The 21625-nt window shown below is 35.0% G+C and overlaps 1 protein-coding gene across 5 annotated transcripts in view; it reads right to left on the bottom strand.

The window, feature by feature from the left end:
• Positions 1 to 217: 217 nt before the first annotated feature.
• The window catches only part of CEP57L1 (centrosomal protein 57 like 1), a 63374-nt gene continuing 41966 nt past the window's right edge, over positions 218 to 21625 (bottom strand). For 3 of the 5 annotated variants that reach the window (XM_021008215.2, XM_078155200.1, XM_021008216.2), the window contains 10 exons: positions 20997 to 21147; positions 17451 to 17630; positions 16614 to 16738; positions 14467 to 14577; positions 13025 to 13102; positions 12459 to 12542; positions 8530 to 8592; positions 8175 to 8410; positions 7016 to 7160; positions 218 to 1513 (listed from right to left, as the gene is read on the bottom strand). In XM_021008215.2, the coding sequence (XP_020863874.1) occupies positions 1283 to 1513; positions 7016 to 7160; positions 8175 to 8410; positions 8530 to 8592; positions 12459 to 12542; positions 13025 to 13102; positions 14467 to 14577; positions 16614 to 16738; positions 17451 to 17630; positions 20997 to 21144 (1401 nt within the window). In that variant the 5' untranslated portion in view covers positions 21145 to 21147 and the 3' untranslated portion in view covers positions 218 to 1282. Of the gene's footprint in view, positions 1514 to 7015; positions 7161 to 8174; positions 8411 to 8529; positions 8593 to 12446; positions 12543 to 13024; positions 13103 to 14466; positions 14578 to 16613; positions 16739 to 17450; positions 17631 to 20996; positions 21148 to 21625 lie in introns of those variants that run through there. The other 2 variants (XM_021008217.2, XM_021008218.2) reach the window with 2 other exon arrangements.

Here is a 21625-nt window from a genome sequence, read left to right on the forward strand (position 1 = left end):
CAGTCAGAATATGTCAGAGGAGAGACCTGAACCCAGATCTTTCTGGCTCTCTATCCACCACACAATGTTGCCTCTGCTTTATGAAATAATCCAAAACAAAAGAAAACCAGAAGCACATGAAATGGGTGCTTACTAAGTATTCCCATATAAGAGGAAAACTATGTGGGACTAGACAAAAAAAAATCCTGATAAAAAATGGATACTTGTTACATTGAAATAAATTAAATTACAAGCAAGTTTATTTGGTTATACTGATGTTCCATCTTAAGTGTTAAATAAAAGATTAAAGTAATAAAAATTGCAGAGGAGGATTACAGTAAAGATATTTATAAAGTAAAAATACAGACAGAGAAGGGAAGCTTCTATGTTTGAATCAATACTTTCTCAAGGCTGGACAATTTGGGGGTTAGAAATTGTCGGTTTTTGAAGATACTGGGTACAGTAAATAGTTTAAGAAGGGAGAGACCACAGGTTTGGAGCTAGAAGAAACCTCATAGGTTATCTAGCCTCTAATTTCAGAGATGAGGAAACAGGTTCAAGGACACTACATGATTAACCTAAGATATTTAGGACAATAGGTACTAAAAGCAGCAAAAATGAGATTCAAACCACTGAAATGACTGGGAATGATTTCATGGAAAAGATGTGACTTGGGTTGGGCTTTGAAGACTGGGTAGGATTTGGACAGTCAGTCAGAGATTAAAGAGGAGCATTTACAGATCATGGAATAATAAAAGCAAAATTAAGGAGGTAGAATGGTATAAGCTCAAGTATGTTATGTTGTGAAAACAGTAAACAGATTCATCAAGTAAAGATGTGTTCAGGGGTTACTTCTGGAGATTATTATTTTTAATCTAAAGTTTCTTCTCCAAAAACATTTTAATTCACAGACCTAACATAAAGTTGGTAAGAAGCATCAATTCCATTTCCCTCAAGATTAGAGATTTTAAAGTTCCTTACCTCAAATTCAAGAATGAATTTTGCCAATGCTGTTTCTAAAATTTAGTTCTAGACATGTCCAAAAATAAATAATTCTTCTAAAATTTGATGAAATCATGCCACGATATTTCAATGAATAAGAGAAAGAAACCACTTAGTCTGGGGAACTCCTAGCAAGTCACTCAGCATTAATTTTTTAAAAAATACTATTATTTAATACTTTATGAGCATGAAACATAATTAGAAAATTCTTAAAAGTTACATTAAATTAAAATCACTTCAGACAATTAAAAATTCCCAATGATCAGCAAGGTTCATTGAAATTGAATTCTACACCATTGCTCTACTGTTCCCACTTGATGTCGTCTTTTCTCAATGTCATTTGGATCTTTTGGAAACGATTTTGTGGCATGTGACAACTGCAGTTTTCCTGTGGAGGCTTAGTCTTATTTGTGCCCTTTCTGGTGACCACCATGACTGGCACATTCTTTGTTCTTTTATAGTTTTCATCTTCTGGCTCATTGCTGAATGCTTCACTCTTTGAGTTTTGAGACTTTTGTTGCAGTTTATTTACCTTGGAAGGAAAAAACCATAAGGAATAAGATAGTGAGAAATCTCAAAATAGTAGGGTGAGGCCAAGTGAATATATGAAATAAAAAGAAAGTATATTGATAGTTTAGTTGAATTGGATAAGTGCCTACTACATTGCCTAGTACTGTGAGCTATAGAAAAAAAAAAGCTGCTGACAATCTTAATAAGGGAGCTGAGACATATAAAATTAAACAAAGAATACCACAAAACAATTGGTTATCAACAAGTGCAACTCTCCATAACAATTCTACTCTAAACCACCAAATTTAGATGACAACAACCTAGTACCTATCGGAAGCACCACTAAGAAGTGGTAATGGTACTAGAGAAGATGAAATTGTTAAGAACACTTACCCCTGGCAAAAAATGTGTAGAAGAACTTTATATTGGAAGTGACATGATATTAAGGGCATTTGGGGATCAATCTTTAACATATTTCAAGGACAGTAAGATTCCAAAAGAATGGAAAATATTAAAAACAAATGCTTTTACAGAAGGCAACAGGGAAGACATCAGCAGCTACTGGACCATATGCAAGGTTTTGTCATGTTCAAAAAGTCTTTAAGAGAACAGCTTATGCAATTTTTAAGGGTACTTTGATGAAAATATGAGAAGGAATCAGGCAGGCTTTCACAAATGATTTTCTATAGCAGACCACAAGTTTATGGTTCCACAAGTGAGAGGTGATGAAGATAGAAGATATAGCTAATGTCTATCATTTATTGATTTTTCAAAAGCTTTTGACGTGGTACAACAAAACACAGCCTTAAAAGGTCTTTTCAGATAAGATGTCTCTCATGCAAATGTTACAATCATACCTGTCTGTGAGAGACTTAACTACAGAGATAACTTTGATCAATAATATGCCAAGTACTGACATCAAGTGGGATGTAAAACAGGGAAATAGGTATGTTTATGTAAGGCCAATCTCTTGGAAGAGGTCTCCACTGACCACAAGAATGCTTCAAATGATATTTGCACTGAATACGGGAATACTACATATTAGACATCAGTCTAATCATCTAGACTGGAAAAGTTAAATATATGAAAAATGCATATTATCCAGATTTTGACAGAGCTGGTTAGGTAACCTGTCAAATTAGTCCATCAATATCTGTGCCTTGCCAGGAGATTGTGGAACTAGGATATTATTCTGTTACTTAGTTAATACTTAGTTGATGTTAAAGTTGTCAGTTGTCTCAGAGTTTGATACAATTAATTAATGTTAAAAGAAGAACAGTTTGTGACTTCTATTGTAAATGCCTTGAAAGAAGCATCCATTTTAATTAAGGATTATTTATTTGTATATGACTAGAAGTTGGGATTGTTTTAGCATTTGATATGTACTGGTTTTAAATTAACTACTATGTATTGGAGTCTGTTATTAATTCCTTAGTTTAATCTCATCCTCCTGATGGAGGAATATGAATAGGAATGAATACTGAATTAATGCAAGATATAAAAGCAGAAGTACTACAGAGTGTAAGTCTAAGGCTAGGTTCTAATTTTTCTAATTTGAGTTTCTTAAAATATGACAATTGGCCAAGGTTCCAATTTTGACCTTGTAATAGTGGAGACATGGGGGTTGAGTTAACTTTCATTATTTGCCCTGGTTATTGGCAAGGTAATTTAAAAATTGTGTTGAGACCAATCTTGTAGGAGAATGGACACAAGAAGGAGGATCTCTACAAGAAAAGAGTCTGCTGGACACTGTTTGAACAGCACCTGGACCAGAGGACTTCACCAGATGATGTCCAGAGTGTCAGACGGCTGTATGAGAAGAGACTTCTGAAGCTTTAAATGGACAATTTATCGTTGCCTTTGGGTCTCAGTGTCAGTACCTAATAAGGGGACTGTCCCCTTTTTAATTTGTCAGTGCATCAGCCAATTCTTCCCTTCCTTCTCCCATATTGTTTTAAGTCCCCAAAATCCCTTGATGAAATGTTGCCCAACAGTACAACCCCAGACAGAACCATCACTAAGGAACTGCAAGATTTCACCACTTTAGCTGAGGAGTTGGCAGAGAACTCTGGGATAAATAACTGATTAAACGGATGGTTGGAATCCTGGTTTGGCAAATGGAAAGGAATGGCTGCATTCATTCAGGAGTATTAACTGCTGTAGGATGTTGTATAGTTCCATGCACTAGAGGACCGGTACAACAATTGATAGAGACATCCCTCGCTAAAGATTATCCCAGTAGGACCCACAGTGGTAGTTCAGAGGGCAGGCTCTGGCAATATAAGGATGATGATTCAAAGTACCAATGAGACTTTCCCCAGTGATAGAGAATGTGAAACCATGTTGAGGAGATTAGAGGATAAGGAAATTGGGAAGGCATGGAAACCAAATCTTCACTTTAAAAAAAAAAAGATAGGAATTGTGAGAAATGAAAGAGTTAAGTTTCCACATAAGTAGAAAAGAAATCAGCACAGACAGGCTAACTTTTTCATCGGGGGTGGGGGGTGGAAGGGAATGGGGGTGGGGGGAGTGACAACACAATTCTAGGCACATAATGTATGTTAAGGGTGGGGCATATATGGAAGATTGTAACCCAGAAGGATTAAGACCAATACTGATCCAGAAGGGAGGAGTTAGGCAATTACTAACTATAAAGCTTGCTCTGGCTTCTGTACCAGCACACTCTCCCCTTCAAAGGAGGTGTGCCCGCTTCTCAAGAATCGAAAGGATGTACGTATATATATGTGCATCCTTTCGATAAATATATATATATATATATATATATATATATATATATATATATATATATATATATATATATATATATATGTATGTATGTAGGTATGTAGGTATGTAGGTATGTGCCTTGCACAGGTACTGTACTGGAGCTGGCACCAGAATTAAGCAGAAGAAAAAAGTTAGAATGTCAACAAACTCTAACAGTCAGGTGCCCAAAAAGCCTATTTCATTAAGACCAATTTTCTCCTGGTAATCCATCTGGCTGCAAAAGAATCAAAATTACAAATAGTTAAAACGGTAATATAAAGATGCATGATATACAGACTACAGCATGTTACTAACAGTGACTTATATTCATAAGAAGTGATATAAGAGCTATTATCTAGGACATGTATGATCAGAAAGGGAATGGGATGATCAAGTATAGAGACAGAGGAAAGAGTTCAAGTACACAGATATTTCTAAAATATGGAATAAAAAAAAAAAGAGAAAGGTCTCCAGCATGTATGGTGGATCTCATTCATAGAATTTCTGGAAGCACATGGTTGAGAATTGCCCAATGTAAAGAGGCTGTGATCTATATCAGAAAAGGAAGCCTCACACCAAAAAAAAAATCATGACTTCCTCAAAGTGACTAAGAGGGAAGCAGTAAGCACTATATGAAGTCAACGTGGAACAGATTAGCTAAGGAGCATTTCATTGAGGAATATGGGTTTGTATTTGGATAGGCTGGACAGGATTTGGATAAATAGGGAGAAGGACATTTAACATTTGGGGAAAAGCATAAGTAAATACCAGGTGTTCCAGAAGTCCTCTTAAAATACAAATACACCATGAAGTAAAAATTTGTGAAGATTTTATCCATTATTAAGTCCTTAGCACATATTTGTCAGATTTTTCTTAGAGAAGGGGACATAATTGGTATTTTTTGGTGGTGGTGGTTTTCTAGAAACAGTGTACTACCCAGGGAAGTAAAGCTTGGGTTTAGCCTTATAGGGAATCTAGGTATATAGAAGCTAGATAAATATGGAAGCAGTAGCACTAGAAACCTAGGGAAGGAACGAAGGAAAAATGGAGTGTGAGAAGAATCCTAAAAGGGAAAGTAGGATGGCCACGAAAATAAATTTTTTACATCTTGTCATGTGGACTTTACTCTTTTTCCCTGGGTAATTTAATAATTTTTTAAAAAATTATTTATTTAGTTTAAGCTTTCAACATTCACTTTCATAAGATTTTGAATTTCAAATTTTCTCCCACACCTTTTCCTTCTCCCTCCCCAAGACAGCAGTGCAATCTGATATACGTTCTACATATACATTAATATTAAACACATTTTCACATTAGTCATGTTGTAAAAAAAGAATTAAAACCAATGGGAGAAACCATGAGAAAGAAAAAAAAACTAAACATAAAAAAAGAGAGTGAGAGACAGAGAATACACATCATATGTCTTTTGGAGCTGTCTTAGATCTTTGCAATGCTAAGATGAGCTAAGTCTATCAAAGTCAGTCATTGCACAACATGGCTGTTACTGTGTACAATGTTCTCCTGTTTATGCTGACTTCACCCTGCATCAGTTCATGTAAGTCTTTCTGAAGTCTGCCTGCTCTTCATTTCTTTTTTTGGGGGGGTTAGGCAGTGGGGTTAAGTGAACTTTCCCAGGGTCACACAGCTAGTAAATGTTATGTGTCTGGGGCTGGATTTGAACTCAGGTCCTCCTGAATCCAGGGCTGGTGCTCTACCCACTGCACCACCTACCTGCCCTGCTCATCATTTTTTATAGCACAATAGTATTTCATTACATTCATATACCACAATTTGTTCAGCTATTCCCCAATATGATGGGCATCTCCTCAGTTTCCAATTCTTGGCCACCACAAAAAGAGCTGCTATAAATATTTTTGTACATATGGGTCCTTTTCTGGTTTTTGTGATCTCCTTGGGATACAGCACTAGGAGTGCTATTGCAGGGTCAAAGGGTATACACATTTTTATAGCCCTTTGTGCATAGTTCCAAATTGCCCTCCAAAATGGTTGGATCAGTTTCCAACTTCACCAACAATGTATTAGTGTTCTAATTTCCCCACATCTTCTCCAACATTTATCATTTTCCTGTTTTGTCATGTTAGCCAATCTGATAGGTGTGATGTGGTACCTCAGAGTTGTTTTGATTTGCATTTCTCTAATCAATAGTGATTTAGAGTACTTTTCCACATAACTAGCTTTAATTTCTTCCTCTGAAAACTGCCTGTTTATATCCTTTGACCATTTATCAATTGGGGAATGACTTGTATTCTTACAAATTTCACTCAGTTCTCTATATATTTTAGAAATGAGGCCTTTATCAGAGACACTGGTTATAAAAATTGTTTCCCAGCTTTGTGCTCATGAAAATAAATTTTATCCTAATATGGCTTCAGCAAAATTGAATATGTAATTAAACCTTTCTTGAAAAAAGTTTTAAGTATATGTATAAAATATAAGTTTGATTTAAATCATCTTAAATTTTTATATAGAGGGCGAGTATTAAATTCCCATGGAAAAAAAAAGATGAAAAAAAGCTGTTGAATCTTTTCCACTTTCACTACCTGTTGCCTCTAAATATTGCAATTAATAAATTTTTATCTAGTAGTTCAGAATGGCAAATGTCTCCTTTGCTCAAGTTTTCTTTAAAGAGTATCATTTGACATTTCTTTTTGATATAGCACTTTTATAGCTAGCGCTAGAAATATCATGGAATCTACCAGCATAGACTTTTTAGTAAAACCACTGAAGAAAAACTTACATGATCTTGATATTTCTTCAGTTTGCATATTTGCTCCCCTTTCACTTCCATGTTTCTTGCTAAACATTCCAGTTCATATTCTATTTCTGCATTAACTGAAAGTCTTTGACTTTCCTGTACTCGCTTCAAAAGTTCTTGGTGTTCACTAGGAGAGAAAAGCAAATTATTATGAATGTCTATACTCATGATATACGCTTTTGGTATATTTCTCCAAAACATTTTCACAAAAGTAATGTAACTCCCAAGAGCTACATACTAATATTTTAAAAAGTCAAGACTTTTTGTACAAAATGTACAAAGCTTGGCTTTTGAGGTTTCCAAATTTTACTGCTTTATCAATCTCTTGCCCTGCCTTTAAAAAATCCTTTACATTTAAATGTTTTATAAAAAATCTTAGATGAGGAATTCCTGATATAGTGACAACGAACCTCGCAACTCTAGAACTGTTTGCTTAGGAAAATTCCAGAACACTTTTGACATGTGATTTAAAATGCTGACAAAGGGACTAGTTTCTATTTTAAACTTAAGTACAGAACTAAGCTTATGACTTGCTACCTCTCAAAGAGCTGTGGTAGATCAGTCCTGGTAGGAGTGTCAATTCTGGACCATGATACAAATTTATCAATTATAGCATCTTACATACTCTGGGTACTTCCAAGTCTGAAACTCTGATAACAGATGAACCATGGTCTACAACAAGTATGTGCATTTTGGGGCGCCTAATGAAATCACAATTCCAAAGGGAGGTATTCCTCGTAGTGTCTTTTGTGGGATAAAATAAAATATTATAAAGTACTAGAACCTGACGTTTATAAAGAAAATTTTAGCTATTAGTCCAAAAAACAGGAATAAAGAAACACGTTAGACTAGCTATGGGTATTCATTTAAGAAAAAACAAGATAAATGTTTAGTCATATTCAATCTATAATTTTAAGAAAGCTACTGTCAGATAAGTCCAATAAAACATTATGACTCTGTGATATAACATCTTTGAAGTAACTCTCCAAAATAAGTAATTCTTTAAAGCCAAACAGATTCTACATTAAGGCCAAAGAAGGAATGCAAGAAATCTACAAGGAACATTATCCCCAGGGAAACAAAATATCTAAATACTTTATCACCTCTCTTTCCGAAAATAAACACTCCAGAAAATACTTACATACTCATTTGGTCCAGTTCATCTTGCATAGCCATCACTAGATCAGTCAAACCATCACCAATTGAAGTGGATTTACTAGAGTAAGAGGAGGTGGGTCTGCATCGGACAGTTCTTTTACTAATAGCCCTGCGTTCAGGTGCTTCGGGGCACGCCTGAAGGGAAGGTGAGTTGCCATGTTTCGTCATATTCAGGATGGTTTGCACACTTGCATTCACAAAATGACTCTCATTGGCAGACTTAAAAGGGAAAACAAAGCTAAAGACAATTTCAAATGACTGGTACTTTAAAATAGCATTTATCTAGTTAAATTAGGACAGTCTTTAAAACAAATATACTGCCTTCATTATTTTCTTACCTTTCCAATGGCACCAAACTTTGAATGAGTCTGCTGAAGTCCTTTCTTTGAACTTTTTTTTCCCTGAAGAATAATAGTATAGTATAAATAGGAATCCTTTATAAAAAATATTGCTTATGTATATTTCACCGACGGACCTTTTTTCCCCCAGGGACACTGCACTTTGGCAAGAGACCATCTCACAAAATATCTGTTTCATAAAGAAAAGACAGCAAAGTATTTCTAATCCTATTTTATTTTTTAAAGCCATGTTAGTAGAATATAAGTTCTGATAGATTCTTTCATCCTGGAAATACTTCAAGTATAGTCTCACTGACAAAATGATATCTGCCCCATGAAGGAATGTTTAGGTAAGTATGAATAGGCACATAAACAGAAATATGGTATAGTGTAGAGAGCACAGGATTTGGAGTCAAGAGATCCTAAGTACAAATGCCACCTCAGATAACTTACTAGCTGTGTGACCCTGTATGTCACTTAACTTCTTACTCTCAGGTTACTCATCTGTAATATAGGGATAACAGCAACTACTTCACAGGGTTATTGTGAGAAACAAATAAAATAATACATACAAAGCACTCTGCAAAACTCAAAGCACTATATAAATGCTAGTGCTAGCTATTAATGATTATTTCTTTGGCCATGGTAACCAAGAAAGAAAAACAAAATAATGGCCCTCACTCCTGCAAGGTCCTCCCTCTCCAGCAGTGGCAGTGAAGTGGGAAGAACAAAGGGTAAGACTCACACAGTTTTGAGATGTCTGCAAACATAATTAAATGCGAAATATTTGACAACAACCAGTAAAGTCAACATGCTACTAAAAGAACTGAATTCTATTAATTTTGACTTTCTTGGGATAATTGAAACAAGGAGATAAAAAAAAGCTGCAGTCAAATGAAATGGTAGCTCAGAAGTTTTCCTTGGAGAAGCAAATAAAGGAATTGGTGGAGTTAACTTCACTGTATATCCAAAGGCAATGGGATATCATCTTATGGGTCTCTTGGTAACGATGCTTTGCAGGACTCACAAAAGAGCCTAAGCAAAAAGAGTGTTATGAAGATAATTTCAGCTTCTGTACCAACATCAGGTGCAGAGGAAGATGAAGTAAAGAAATTTTCAAAAGTAGACAAAGGGAAGGGAAGTAAAAACAATTAGATTTGGTTAAGGATCAAGAAGCAAAAGAGATTAAAAACTCATAGACTCCTCATTAGCCTCATGCCCATAAATTACAAATAAGGTCTTCAAGAACAGAGTCAGAAGATGTTAGATATGACAAGCCCTAAAGAGCATTTTAAAAAGAAACTGAATGAATTATAAAATACGAAAGAACCAGTTACCAATGTGAGAATCATTTCCGAATTGTCTGAATTAACTACTGACTTGTTAAGGCAAAGATAAAAAACAAAAACAAAAACAAATAGGACAAAACAATAAAGATGGTGTGCAACTGATGGAACTGCTACCAGATATATTTAAATGAGTTGTTGATACCAAAAAAACCCCAAAAACCTGAGTCCAGGTTTGCAAGTTAGGAAGACCTGAGTTTGAATCCTGTCTATTTAACTATGAGCAAGTTACTTGATTCCTCTTCAGTCAGTTTCCTCATATGGAAAACTAGGAATAATAATAACACAGATAATATATGTAAAACACTTGCAAATTTTAAGATGTTATGTAAATGCTAACTATTATCATTAGCATGGACTGTCATAATTTCTTATGGAATTTTTTTTAACCAGTATAAAGTAACTATCATAACAAGGTCAAAAGGCACTGTAACCACTGCAGCCAGCAAACATCTAACCTCTTGCCAAACAAAGAGACAAAGACAAGGGAAATTCCTGTTCAATATAGAACTCAGTTTTAAAGCCTTATTGAAGAAGATGGAAGCTAATGAACAGTGCTACCTTATAAAAACACTGCTGAGTGGGAAGAAGAAAAAAGAATGAGCAGAAAGCTTGGTTCAAGGCCCAATTAAGCAAGATTTTTTCAATAGCATTTAAGGGTGAAACTGGAAGAAAACAAAGAAGTGAGGAAAGGAAATTTTCACATTATTTCTAAAACAAACTTTTCTACCTGATGACAATGGAGCTATTATATCAGGAATCTAATATGAAAAATCAGGAATTAGAAATGGCACTAAGGAAAACTAATACAGGAAGATCAGCTGGAGCAGACCAAGCATATATGGAAGAAATGCATGCTGGAGGCAACACCATTTTGAAGATATTGAGGAATCAGTTTTTAATCTGAAAGAGAAGAAGTTATTGAATAATTCTTAAAAAGGGGGTGTTATTACACTTATGAAAAGGTGATTCAGAGGGCATGAATAATTATGGACTTATATGCTGACCTTGTCATTTCTATAAAATCTTTATAAGAATGATCTACAATGGCAAATAGACAATGAAATGAGTCTTGAATGGAGCAGTAGTACAGTAAGTTGAACTGCATTTGGAAAATTGCTAGCACTTTCAACTATCCCAAGTTGCTTTTTGAAACACAATTCTTTTTTAATAGCAATATTCTTCTGATGATGCTATATGTCTGAGACTTGTGGAATACCACAGTCTCCGAGGGGTCTAAAGCATGAATAAAAACATAAATTCTTCTGTTTAGTTTTTGGGCTTTTTTGGTGAGGCAATTGGAGTTAAGTGACTTGCCCCGGGTCACACAGCTAGTAAGTGTTATGTGTCTGAGGCCGGATTTGAACTCAGGTCCTCCTGACTCCAGGGCCAGTGCTCTATCCACTGTGCTACCTAGCTGCGCCTTCTTTTTAGTTTTTAAAGCTCTTTATAAACTATCACCAATCTATCTTTCCAGGCTCAGTGTGTATTATTTCGTCTCCTACAAGCTGATAACCTGCCAAGATGGCCCTTTTGGTATACCTTACATCTGACAATCCATCTGCCTCTGTGCCTTTGTGATGGCTGACCTTCATGCCTAGAATAACCTACCTTTTCACCTTTACTTCATAGAATTCTTTTCTTCCTTACATATACATCTCAAGTATCACCTCCTACATGAAGTTTTTCCTTATCTTCTCAACCAACCTCTCAAGTTACCATGTGTTCTTTTTATATTTATTCTTTATATACATACATATGTACTTATTGTCTTCCCAGTTAGAATATAAGCTCACTGTGGGTACAGATTGTTTCATTCAGGGTATTTCTATCTTTAGCACCTGGTACACCTAAAACAATACTCAGAGCATGGTTTGTGTTTAATGAATACTTGTTGATTGATTGCTGCCTCTAAGGTTGGCTTTCTGACTACTATATCACAGTGTTTTTTGCCTTGCACATAGTAGGCATATAAAATCTGTTGAATGGAAAGAACAGTAAAAGGCAATAAACCTCAGGATGAATATAATAGATATTGTTGGCTGGAAATTATTAAAGGTAAATCACATTCACTCTATAAGACCGTTTTGCTTAACAATCTTTTGTGAATGTACTTTTCGGAGTTGTCTGAATGTTTGTTGGAGAAGTATCCTCTGTGTCAGAAAAGAAAAATTATCAATTAAAATAAGCTCAAAAAAGGGAAGGAAATCCAACAAGGTACTGAACTATAATTCTTTGGGGAAAAAATCTTATAATAAGAGGGAAGTCAAGTTAAGAATAAATAATTATTCATTCACACCAGAGTTGTAGACACATTAGATTTAATTAAAGTTGTAGAGAGAATACTAATGGAAAAGCAAAGTACCATTGTAAATTCATATGATAAAAGGAAATTGTACCTTTTCTCTTAACTTCAATTAAGCAGTCAAAAATGACAATTAAATGCTTATCATGTATTTCTTAATTAAACAAAATACCCCATTACTTGAAAGCTATAAGCATAGAAACAATAGAATATTATCAAACACTAGCATGTTGACAATTATACACCTACATTTTTTAGGTAAATGTTTATACTGTTACCTTTGCAGATTTCTTTTTCTTGGTTTGTTGTGAAGGTAGAACTGAAGACATTAAAATTCTATTGATCTCAAGTCCAGTTTGAAGCTGTATCAACAATCATAATAATGATTTGCTACAAGTTTCTTCAAAAATATTGAGATCAGATACTCATTTATATTTTAAAAATGAACATCATTAAATTGCTTTATCACAACTCAAAATGATTAAATTGCATCTAGAAATAGGAATGAAAAGTATCTAAGATACTCTTTATCACTTTAAAAAAAGATATTACATTTCTTGTTAATCTTTAACATTCTGAGCTTATAAGAAAAAACACTATTATCAACATTTATTTGTTAAATAAAATAAAAATTATCTACCCTAAGAGCTGTTCTGGGTAATATCTTCAATTGAGAATTTGTATTACATTATAAATTCTTTGTTGATTATTTTATTGTTACACAAACTATTATTTTTGAAAGAAGAGGAAGAAATAAGTATTCTTATTTTATCTCACTAATGGAACAGAAAGTATATAATCAAACATAATTTTGAGGGTCAGGATGTAGAGCTGTTTATTTTACCTGAGCAGCACTGTCTTGAATTAGCTTACGCTGATGTTCTTCCTCAATAAGTTTTTGCTCTAAATGTTTAATCTTCTCCTGTAAAAGAAAATGACTGAGTTACACACAAGAATCACATATTTTTTGTTCTTTATTCAAATTAAACTAAATCATTTCCAAGGATATAGGGTCTTTATAATTATAACAAGTTAAGGAATGACAAGTTGCCACGGTTATTTTTGTTAGCTTTCTTCATGTCGTTCCTGTGCCTTCTTTACCTTTTATCATAAATGATAACAAAGGGCAGGGAGAGAGAGAGAGAGAGAGAGAAAGAGAGACAGACACACTCAAAGACTTGTTTTAACTTACTGATTTCCAGCTAACAACTATAGTGCTGAAAGTCTTGGGAGTACTCAAACTATGAATGATTGATCAAGTCTAACTATTCTAAGATCTCACTGTTTCAGGCAGGGCCCCAACAAACCATCATAAACAATTTATCAATGCCTAGCATTGTTTAGGCACAGTGGGGGATACAAGAGAAGTGTAACATAGAGTCCTTTTCCTTTTACTCGGGGAGATAAGAATAAAAGACATGAAAGTCAAGAACAATGAAATAATTAAAATGTTAAAAACCAACCACCTAATAAGAACTTACTATATTAAAATATGAAGGTAGGTATTTGAAGAGATAAAAACTTTAATACAAAACATGATCCTTTCCCTCATGGAGCTTATAGTCTAGTAAGGGGGATATGAAACGTGTACAAATTACATGCAAACCAAATAACATAACATAAAAATAACAGATTGTGAAATTTGAGGAGGTAGGAAAGAGATCCCAGGGCAAAGATTTATAAATGAGGTAGTATCTGAGTTGTACTTAAAAGGTAGGTTAAAACTTTTAACTGATGGAGAAGACATTAATATTGGGAAAAGCAGGGGAAAAGGCAGTAACATGCAAGATGTATGTAGAGAAAACATAATGGCATGCTATGATAACAAATTAAGCATAATAAACATTTTTAAAAGGAAGAGATCAATGAGGGTTAGAGAAGGTCTTCATGGAGGAAAAGTAGGGCCTGACCAGGATCTTGATGGATGGGTAGGATTTGGATAGATGGGGAGATGTATTATGTTCATAGGTATGACTTTCCTTCCAGTGAAAAAGAGATAATAAACACTCTTCAGAATGCTTAATCACATTAGCTATCAAATGGAATTGCTTTGCCACCTTAGGAGGAGCAAATGTCAAAATCAAAATTCCACACTCACGTAATCACAGAGCACATTAGCTTTTATCTCTGTAGACAGAATTCATGTGTGGCTTACCAAGTTACAAATGGAGTTTGATAAATTTAATATAATCATCACTTACATTTACTTTCAATACCAATTATACTAAACACCAAGATTTATTTACTCTTCACAATGACACTTCAAAGAAACAAGCAGAAGCTTACCTCAGCTGTCTTCTGAGTAGTTGTTAGCCTGACACATTCTTTTTCTAAGACTTCAAGTTTTTCAAGTTTCTCATTCAGCTTTATCTGATCCCGACCCTTTTCCCACTGAAGCTGGAAAAAATATAAACAAAAACTGAAATTTGCAAGTGATAGTGATAGTTCAGGGATTACAATTTTGGAGGAGCCAGAGCACATTGACTGAGGAATGACTAAACAAACTGTGTTATATGAACATAATAGAATATTACTACATTACTACATTGTATTAATGAATGTGATGAATACAGAGGAGCATAGAAAGAACTACATGAACTAATACAGACTGAATGTAGTACAACTACAACAATGTAAATGGAAAGAATCACACACAAAGAAATCAAAAGTGAATGTGGCAAAATTATAAAGATCAGGTATGACTTAAAAGAAGAGATATGAGAGGAGACTCCCAAACACCCATTTGTGGAGGTAGGAGGACCACAGTTGTACACTGTATTTGTTTCTGGACTTTTTCAATGTACTGACTGTGCTGACTTTTTCCCTCTTCTTTTTCCTCTGTAGAAATACTATTTGTTACATGGGATGGTTCTGTGGGAAGAGGTGGGGAAACAATACTGGGGAAAACTATGATGATGTAAAAAATAAAAGATATCAATAAAAATTTGTTTTTAAAAAGCATGTGTTCATTTTAGTAAATATAGCACACAAAAAGGTGTGCTATGTTATCACAGGAAACACAATCATTTCTTTTCATAAGAGATAGATATGTTGCTGTGAATATCATTTATATAAAATTAATAATTCATGTCTTAGGTGATGCCACACACCTTCATTCACCCAGTCCTTTACAATGGCCAAACTGCCTCCCCTTAAATCAAAAAGCCTCCACGTAGTTGTCAGAGAAGGATCTATATAAGTGAGTATTTTAAGAAAGAAGCTGATACGAAAGAATGTTGGATTCACAAGGCAGAATTTTCTCTTCCATAAGCTCAGATGTTTGGAATATTTGGGGTTAAATCCTATGCTTAAAGTTCATGTGTTTTAAGAATACATTTTTAAACTTGGATTTAAACAGGTTTGAATCATGGCACTTGAGAGGTCCATTCCTTACATCTACTTTTTACCCATCCCTATATTCATTTTGGACTTTCCTCACCTTCAGAGGAAGATAAGGGGACCCACCATCCTTTAGTTAGCAACCCAGGCATTTCTACTCAGATATCCCACTTGAATCTTAAAATCAGCCTGGTCAAAATCACATTTATTCTCTGTCCCACTAAATCTGCTCCTTCTTCTGACTTAACTATTTCTATTTGTCACATCATCATTTAACCATTTCCATACATTTCACCTCTAATGACTGTTTGATTTTTCCCTATTCTTCACCTCATAGTACATCAGTTTTCTCTCATGTCTTGTTTCCACCTGTGTGATGATTTTGCACGCAGTTCCTATTCTCTCTAGCCCAGGAGTTGTCAAACTAGGCCCAGGGCCAAACTGCCTGCTTGTTATCATACAGCCATTGAACTAAGACTTTTTTTGTGGGTTTTTTTAAAAACAAAAACAGGTATATTCACCCACCCACCCATAATACTTACAAAATAAGATCAATTTTGGGAGTGAGGACACTAGCAGCTGCAGGGATAGGTGGTGGCGGTAGTGGTGGTGGTGGTGGTGGTGGTGGTGGTGGTGGTGGTGGTGGTGAGGAAAGGCTTCAAGTTGTAGGTGTGGCACAAGCAGAGTTTTGAAGGAAACAATGTATTTTAAAAAGAAGGAGTGAGGTGGGAATGTACTCCATGCATGGAAGGAAGCCAGTACAGTACAAACAGAGATAAATGTAAAGGTTGACATTGGTTATTAAGGGAAAAAAACTTCACAAGTCTAAGAGACAGGAGGTATGGTTGGGCTGTCTTCAGAAAGAGTGGGTTACCTGTCACTGTAGGTCTTTGTTTAAGTCTGGATAGTCTACTTGTAGGGTTATCATAGCAGAGATTCCATTCAGGTATGAGTTGGATTAGATGGCCTTTAAGATCCCTTATAACTTTTAAATTACATGACTCCGGTAATGTACCAAAATGACACTGGGATGAAGTGTATTTTAGGAGCCTGAACTCTTTTCTGTTATCACTGCTTATATAAAATAGATGTACCTGTTGTTGCTCTAGGGCAAAATTCTTTTCCTGTTCTGCATTCAAAATCACTTTCTTTGTGAGTTCCAGTTGTTTCTCTAGAACAGAACAGCGAATCTGGGCAGCACTGAGCTGTGCACTTATGTCTATCAAAAAAAGAAAGAAGCAAATAAGTAGTTGGTACTCCATTCTCACATTTAACTTCAGAGATTTCATAAGATTCCTTGTAAGTGGAATCATGTGACTATCTTAGTAATTTTAAATAAAAATTATACCAGTGATGCCAGCACAATGGCTGACTTACATAGGAAATGGATTATTACTCCTTGGGTGTACTATGGGAGCCATTAAGTAGTATAGTTTACTGTAAGAGTGTGTGTTATTCTTGGTGTATCATGATGAAGATGCTGCTTATGAACCATTAAAAAGATGTTCCCCCAGTAATGTGATTAATTGGCAATTATTTGCAGGTTATTTTACTCCATACCACTTTTAATCTATACCTACATGCCTGCGATAGGCTACTTCCTAGCCTGTGAACGTGGAACGGATCAAAACTAATTATTCTAAATAGGGATAATAATGGCTCTGGTCCAAGGACTATATTTTAGTCAAATAAGCTACATAGATACAAAAAAAACTATGATGCTACGTAACATCTGGCACAATGAAAAGAGTACTGGATTCAAGACTCCTAAATTTTAGTTCTCCCTCTACCACTAACTAGCAGTGTGATTTCCCAGTAAGTCACTTACCTGCCACAGGCTATTATCAATGTTGATAAGAGGGGGGTAAGACAAAATCAGTGAAATTAAAATAATAATCTTTCTGTTTCTGAAAATTATTGGACTACCTCACCTTTTCTTTGCTTTATCAGTTCCTGGTGTGCCAGGTTTCTCTCATTATTTTCATTCTGCAAGGCTTTTTTATACAATGCAGCCTCTTGGGAAAGGGTATTCAGGTTATCTTCAGCTTGTGTCCTCTCTAACTCTAGTCGATGAATCTTATCCTGAAGAGTTTTCAGAGCCAACAAAAGAGCTATTGGGAAAAAAAAACCATAAACTTAGGTCTATAAGGGAGAATTTTTTAATGGCACTTTTGTGCTATTAAAAAAAAAGAGTGACATACTGTTTGTAATTATCAAATTAACAAAAGATTTCAAACGTTAAACTCCCCAAACAAGTTAAAAATATGAACAAGTCTAAATAGTGTGAATTGCTTATTTTTAACAACATATGTAAAACTCTTATCTCTATGATATTAGTAATTTTAAGGCTTACTTTACAATTACATAAAAAAGCAAATTTGGAAAATATACCATGAAACCCAGGAAGGAAAAAGCTGAAATAACAGACTTAGAATCTTAGCTCAGAATCTACAAACTTACTTTTCAATCAATCAGTGAAAATGTAAGTAGCTGCTATTTACCAGGCACTGTGCTAACCAGTAGGGATACAAAAAGACGTCAAAGACAGTCCCTGCCCTCAAGGAGCTCAAAATCTAATGGTGGAAACAACAAGCAATAAACAAATATGTACAAATAAGTTACATATAGGATAAACAGGAAATCATTAACAGAGGAAAGACACTAGGATTAAGCTATGCTGGGAAAGGTTCCTGTAGAAAATGTAGAAAATGAGATTTTAGTTGGCCCCTAAAGGATGAGAGCACATTCCAGGCATGGGGAACAATAGCAAAGAATTCTTATGCTTTATTCCCTGCCATGATCCAATGACACTGGCCTCCTACCTGCCCCACGAACAAAATCCTCCATCTCTTGGCTCCAGGCATTTTCTCTGGCTGTCCCACGTGCCTGGAATGCTCTTCCACCTACTGACTTTCCTAACTTCCCTATTTTTACAGAAATTGAGTGTGTGTGTGTGTTTGTGTGTGTGTGTGTGTGTGTGTGTGTGTGTGTGTGGAGGGGGTGACATGGTGACACCTGAGCTTTCAGTGACTGAATAGAGTAGGAGGAGACTTGAGACAGGCACACCCACAAGCAGGTTACTGCAATAGTTGAGTGGTGAGGTGATGAGGGTCTGCACCAGAGTGATGGCAGTGTCAGACAAGACAATGGGACATATCTGAGAGATGTTACAAAAATAAATTGACAGGCTTTGGCAAGAGTTTGAAGAATTCAAATATGTCCTTTCCCAAGTGCTTGAAGAGAATATCAACCAATCAAACAATAAACATTTGTTGAACACCTAATATGCAAGGTATCTTACTAAGCCATCAGACTTTCTACAAAAAGGCATTTATGACACTCTGCCTATTAGAAATTTACCACACAACTGGCATTTGATGCCAGGTTTTGGTTCTTGGGGGAAAAAAAGCAAAAAGTGTCATTATGTGATTAGAATTAAGCTCACTGAGGGCAGAGATTGTATAATTTTTATATTTATGTCCCCAAAGCCTTGCATGGTACCTGGAACATAATAGATGTTTAATAAACACTTGTTGATTGATTGAAAAGTGATCTCCTTGGGGTAGATATTGTTCGTTTCAGTTCAGGAAAGTTCATAGCCAATAAATACATCATATGATCTTTCAATAACTACTATTTTATTCTCTAGATTAGAAAATAACTCTCTCTCCCCCTCCCTCCCACTATCTCTCTCTCTCTCTGTAGAACTGAAAAGTTTATCTAGGTACATAAAAATTGAATTGGGAAAATAGAAGATAGGAACTGGAACTATGATTTCATTGGAATGCAAAATTCCCAGAAGAACTTCCTCTACCAATGCAGATCTGCCCTTTATTTGCAACTTAATTGCTGTTGTTTTCTTTTGGTTAGACAATGGGGTTAAGTGACTTGCCCTGGGTCACACAGCTAGTGAGTGTCATATGTCTGAGTTCATATTCGAACTCAGGTCCTTCTGACTCCAGGGATGGCGCTCTATCTACTGTGCTACCTAGCTGCCCCCTGCAACTTATTGTTTTAAAGAGGTGCCTAGAACACTGAGAGGTTAAGTGACTTGCTTCAAAGGAAGACAATCCGAACGTGTCAGAGGTGAAACTTGAACTTGGGTCTTCCTGCCTGCTAGGTCAGTTCTCTATTCATTACTTCATGCTGCCTCTATGAAGAAATATACTGAAAATAAAATAACAGCTCACATTTCTATGTGGCTTTTAGGTTCCCACTTTACACATATGACTTCATTTTATCCTCATAACCGTTCTTTGAATTAGATAGTCTAAGAATTATCATCTCCATTTTACAGGTGAAGAAAGTGAAGCTCAGAAAGTTCGTAGAGCTCCTATGACATACTCAGGACTCAATGTTGGATATTCTGACCCCAAATTCAGTGTTCCTGCCAAGAGATTATATTGTCTAATTTTTAAATTATACTTATATAACTCTAATATATAATATTGTCTCCAATCTATATCTGATTTGAATACGTATGATATAATCTTTTCCCAAAGCAGAGTTTCTAAAAACAAAAACAAAACAGAACAAAAACAAAGCATATTCTCTACCTTCCAGAACAGTGGTCTCCAAAAGTAGTCTGACCCCAAGAATGAGGCGAACTAACCTCAGAAGGTGTGTAATCAACCAATAAGGTTACATTCTACCTTCCCTACAGCAGCCAATCATGGAACTTGTCTCCAATACAAGCTCACTGACCGTTTTCTCCCAGCATTTTCCCATTCCTCCTAACTCTGCTATTCAAACTCCCTCACTGCTGTACCTTGGGGGTCCTAAAATTACCAATTTCAACGTGTGATTCTATGTACTATAATTAACCATGTTAGGAAATATGAATGTTATGTTATTTGACTGCTACCCAATAATGTTCATTGGTGTTTTCTAGCATTTGAATATTCACGATAGACTACAGTTCTTGGTAATTACCACTAAACTTAATATTTCTTATTTATTAAACTATATTTAATAATTTAAATTCACATCCATAATAATAAGCAAAGATTCTGAAGAATGTTGGAAGTATTTTAAAGAGAGATAAAGAAAATCAGTCAGCTCATTGAAAGATTTTAAATCACTGTCAAAATACACTGATTTATAATAATAATAATCCATGCATTTCTTATATTGCTTTTACATTAAACTTCTGAAACTTTCAGTATAACCCTATCACAGAAAAATGATTCGTTGTTTATTATTATAGTTACTCATTATTTAAAAACACATAAACAAAATGCTATGAAAAATACAGAATAACATGATTTTGGGAAATTCATGCTTAAATGAATTTAAGTATAATATCTGTCAGGAATTTGGAAACACTGCTTTATCGCAAGCATGTATAATGTTTTATTTCATTATAATAATAATATATATAACATAATAAGATGTTATATTACATATTATACATTATATAATAATATAATATATAATAAGACATAATAATATACAATGAAGAATTACATTGGCCTTACCATGGCTGTTTGGAATAGAAAGGGGCTCCAACTTCTTAGGCAGATTATCTTGAGGTGCTGCTTCACGGTATGCAACTGAAGGGTTAGTTATTTTATCTGGCGGCTTACGATAGCTTCCTATCATACTGTGCTTAAATTCAGCATACATTATCTAAAAAAGGAATGGAGAAATATATTATATATGATCATCCTTTCTTAAGTAGATAATATTTGAGGATTCAGGTGAGATTTTATGTTGGTTTTTGATATTACAGGTATGCTATGCTAGAATCATCTGGTTTAAAAGGGATCTGATAGGTGAACTATTCCTTGCTCTCCCAGTTTGCTTACAGTATCAGCCTTTATATCTAAATCATGAACCCATTTTGACTTTATTTTGGTATATGGTGTAAGATTCTGATCTATGACTAGTTTCTGTCATACTCTTTTCCAGTTTTCCCAGCAGTTTTTGTCAAAGAGTGAGTTCTTATCTTACAAGTTGAGGTCTTTGGGTTTATCAAATAGTAGATTACTATAGTCATTGACTACTGTGTCATGCATATTTAACCTATTCCACTGATCCACCACTCAGTTTCTTAACCAGTACCAAGCAGTTTTGATGATTGCTGCTTTATAATACAATTTAAGAA

Source organism: Phascolarctos cinereus, unplaced genomic scaffold, assembly GCF_003287225.1.
Source record: "Phascolarctos cinereus isolate Bilbo 61053 unplaced genomic scaffold, phaCin_HiC Scaffold_5;HRSCAF=322, whole genome shotgun sequence".
NCBI lineage: Eukaryota > Metazoa > Chordata > Mammalia > Diprotodontia > Phascolarctidae > Phascolarctos > Phascolarctos cinereus.